General features: G+C 38.1%; 1 protein-coding gene across 1 annotated transcript in view; it reads right to left on the bottom strand.

Moving 5' to 3' along the window:
- The window catches only part of CFAP44 (cilia and flagella associated protein 44), a 121,215-nt gene that overhangs the window by 31,098 nt on the left and 86,028 nt on the right, over positions 1-4,089 (bottom strand). Inside the window, exon 21 of the mRNA XM_012652219.1 lies at positions 1,557-1,793. Coding sequence (XP_012507673.1) covers positions 1,557-1,793 — 237 coding nt within the window. The remainder of the gene's footprint in view (positions 1-1,556; positions 1,794-4,089) is intronic.

The following is a 4,089-nucleotide window of genomic DNA, read 5'->3' as shown; positions in this document are numbered from 1 at the left end:
GTGGGGAAAGGGGGAAGAAGCAAGTGAGTCCTATTTGACACATGCAATTTGAAGTGCTCTGCAGCCAATTAAAAAACTAGTCAGAAACACACAATCAAATCTATGATTTAAAATTTTTGGCTTTATCAATTAACAAGTCTACTGGGAAATTATTCATGTTCAAGCTACATAAAGATATAATTTAGATAGACATGAAAAAAATTAAATAATATGAGAGAGTTATATCATTATGTCACCATTTCATATTTCAAATATGTGGCAATATGGAAAAAGAAGAGTTTCATGTGGCCTGGGTGGTCATGAGAAGGCTTTATAACATAAGTGTAGTTTGAGCTAGATCCCCCAAAACTGGTAGAATTTAGAGAGGAGAAGAGCGAAGAGGTCACTCCAGCAGGAGCCTGGGTGTGGAATTAGGAAGTATGAGGCATAATTAGGGAGAGCAAGCAGGTCAATAACTAAACAGGCAAGTGGAATAGTATGAGAAGGCACTGTTGCAAACATAGAATCAGGATAGATTGTGGAAGGAATAAATACCAGGATAATGGTTTCAGAATTTAGAAGCAGAAAGGACACATTAAAGATCTTTCAATGAAGAGGAAGAAGCAGCATTAACGTCAGTGCTATATTACTGGGCAACAGCCTAGATCTGGCCAGGCTGCAGCACCCTTTATTAATTCCTGACTGGGCTCTCCAAACCGTTCCCAGAATCTTGTCCTCCCCCTACTCATCTGCAGTTACCTTGTGGGCAGCCACAAGAAACAGGCTGCAGGGATTAGAGGTACTATTTTCACAGCCCTATTCTCAGCTCTTCATTCTGTTTAAAGCATATGTTTTTGGAAAATAATTTGAAATGCAGTGTTTTAGCCCCATACTCTATGGTGGGGCCCAGGAATCTGAAAAGAAACAGTGCTCAGAAATAAACATTCATTCTTTAATCTAACATTGTCCTAGATTTAAGAACATCTGGATATGGGAAGTGAGAAAACAGCAGTATCCAGTACTCTCACCTACTCTCAGTCACACAACCAGGGTAGTTTTCTTCAGCAACCTCCAATAAAGAGGAAAGTGGGTAGGTGGCATTTGCTGGAGATATGTGGCCTCTCATTCTCAACCATACCGCATACCCCACCTCTCTTGATTATTGATTGCAAAGGAGACCATCATGGAAGGAATGGGGCAAGAGACTGAGTTCAACCCACCAAAGAAGATTCAAATGTTCTGCCTGCAAAAAGACACTTTAGTTTTGAAGTCTTAATAAGTAAGGATGTAAAAGACTTCTTGTCATTTAGGCCAGTGGTCCCCAACTTTTTTGGCACCAGGACTGGTTTCATGAAAGACAATTTTTTCCACAGACATGGTGTGAGGGCAGGTAGGAGGTGGAGCTCAGGCAGTGATGCCAGCGATGGGGGGCGGCTACAAATACAAATGAAGCTTTACTCTCTTCCCCTACCACTCATCTCCTGCTCTGCGGACCCCACCCTCACCCACATTCCTAAGGAAGGTTGTGGGCGTGCAGAGCTCTGCAGCCCAGTCCCTAATAGGCTACAGACAGGTACTGGTCTGCAGCCTGGGTTGGGGACCACCGATTTAGGGTACCTGTATCTCTCTGGCTATCCTTTCTTCCAACTCCCTCTTTTTCAAACCTCTCCAATTTGCTTGATCTTCTCTCTGATTGACTTGGTCTTTTGAATTTGGAGTACTTAGAGGGCTGCACCAGCCTATAGGAGGATATCTTGTGGTCACTTTGTATGGCATGAACTACAACACTATCACTTTCCAATGGATCACGGAATCTGAAAAAATAAAAGGAGTATTTGAAATAGTCTCCCTTTTGATCATTCTGCATGATTAAGTGATAAAATAAGACGATAATATACTATTCTTATAAATAATACCATTATATTGTACTAGTCTCAAAATTTAACCATGCATATACCAACAGGATGTGATGAAAGTTAGATTAGACTTGATTAAAGAGCAAGTAGAAATTCCTTCTAATGAAAATACTAAACTCATTAGTAATCAGTATAATACTGCTATTTTGCTAATATATAAAAAAATGAAAAATTTGCAGGCAGACTGCATTTTAATGGTAAATAGAACATATCAAACCTTGAGGAAATGTAACACACCTCCCTACCTATTATATATAATAGGCAATTATATATAATAGGTATATAGTATATATATAATTATTGCTATATAGATGTATAAATAATATCAATGTATAAATTATATAAACAAACATATAGCTATACTGTAAATATTTATGAAAGCTAAACATAGGCTACTATGTTGAGGGTTATTCCTGAGAGGAATTTCTTAGCCACTTTAATCTCTTATAGCAACCTAGTTATAATTCCGAAATTCAAATATTCAAATATTATCCAGGAATTCAACTATTCAGGGATTTAACACCAGGTAACAAGTGCTATAATTCATAGATGGAGTAGCAGAGAGGAGATAGCTGCATAGAGAGAGAAAAAGAAAGAAAGAGAGAGAGAGAGCTCTGAAGATTTGCAGAGGACTCCCTTCCAGTCTTCAGGTAAGTACTGATCAGCTCATGCATGAAGGAAGAGTCTACCTGAGGCTGGGAAAAGAACCACCAGAAAGGAACAGGCAGAATAATTCTCAGATCCCACACAGGCTGAAATAGCTTGTGTTCCCCCAAACCTGATAATACATGGGACATAGAGGGGAGCACTCAGAAGAGTGTTTTAGTAGTGGGGAAAAATTAGCCCTAGACTAAAGGCTTCCCTGATCTCACCTAACAAGGATTAAAAGCAAGTCTTAAAAAATTAAATTATTTCAGGCACAGACAAGATATACCTTAAAATTATCAAGGCCATATACGATAAACCCACAGCCAATACAATACTGGATGGGAAAAAATTGAAACCATTCCCATTTAGAACCGGAACCAGACAAGGTTCGCCACTGTGTCCACTTCTATTCAACATAGTGCTGGAAGTCCTTGCTCGAGCAATTAGACAAGAGAGGGGACTTAAGGGTATCCAAATGGGGGCAGAAGAGATCAAACTCTCACTCTTTGCTGATGATATATTATATCTAGAAAACCCCAAGGATTCAACCAAGAAACTCCTGGAATTGATAAATGTATTCAGTAAACTCTCAGGATATAAAATCAATACTCACAAATCAGAGGCATTCATATATGCCAATAACAGTCAAGCCGAAATTCAAATAAAAAACGCAGTACCTTTTACAATAGCCTCAAAGAAAATTAAATATCTAGGAATATATTTAACAAAAGAGATGAGAGACATATACAGAGAGAACTATGAAACATTAAGAAAAGAAATTGTAGAAGATGTAAACAGATGGAAAAAATCTACCTTGCTCATGGATTGGTAGAATCAACATTGTTAAAATGTCCATGCTACCTAAAGTGATCTACAGAATTAATGAATCCCTATCAAAGTACCATCATTATTCTTTACAGATCTAGAAAAAATAATTCTACACTTCGTATAGAACCAGAGAAGATCTCACATAGCCAAAGCAATCTTAAGCAAAAAGAACAAACTGGGAGGTATCAGTATACCAGACTTCAAGCTGTACTACAAGGCTATAGTAACTAAAATAGCATAGTACTAGCACAAGAACAGAGCTATAGACCTTTGGAACAAGACTGAGAATCCAGAGATGAAACTATCCGCATATGGTAATCTAATCTTTGACAAGGCAGACAAAAATATACACTGGGGAAAAGAATCTCTTTTCAATAAATGGTGCTGGGAAAACTGGATAACTACATGCAGAAGATTGAAACTGGATCCACACCTCTCATCTCTAACAAAAATCAATTCACAATGGATAATAGACTTAAATCCAAGGCATGAAACCTTAAGAATCCTAGAAGTAAATGTAGGGAAGCCTCTTTCAGACATCGGCCTAGGCAAAGAATTTATGAAGAAGATCCCCAAAGCAATCACAGCAGCAACAAAAATAAATAAATGGGACCTGATCAAATTAAAAAGCTTTTGCACAGCCAAGGAAACTATCATTAGAGCAAATAGACAGCCTACAGCCTACAGAATGGGAGAAAATATTTGCTCTCTACATATC

Source organism: Propithecus coquereli, unplaced genomic scaffold (genome assembly GCF_000956105.1).
Source record: "Propithecus coquereli isolate 6110/MARCELLA unplaced genomic scaffold, Pcoq_1.0 Scaffold386, whole genome shotgun sequence".
Taxonomy (NCBI): domain Eukaryota; kingdom Metazoa; phylum Chordata; class Mammalia; order Primates; family Indriidae; genus Propithecus; species Propithecus coquereli.
Note: the sequence above shows the minus strand (reverse complement) of the source record. Positions and strands in the feature narration are given on the sequence as shown.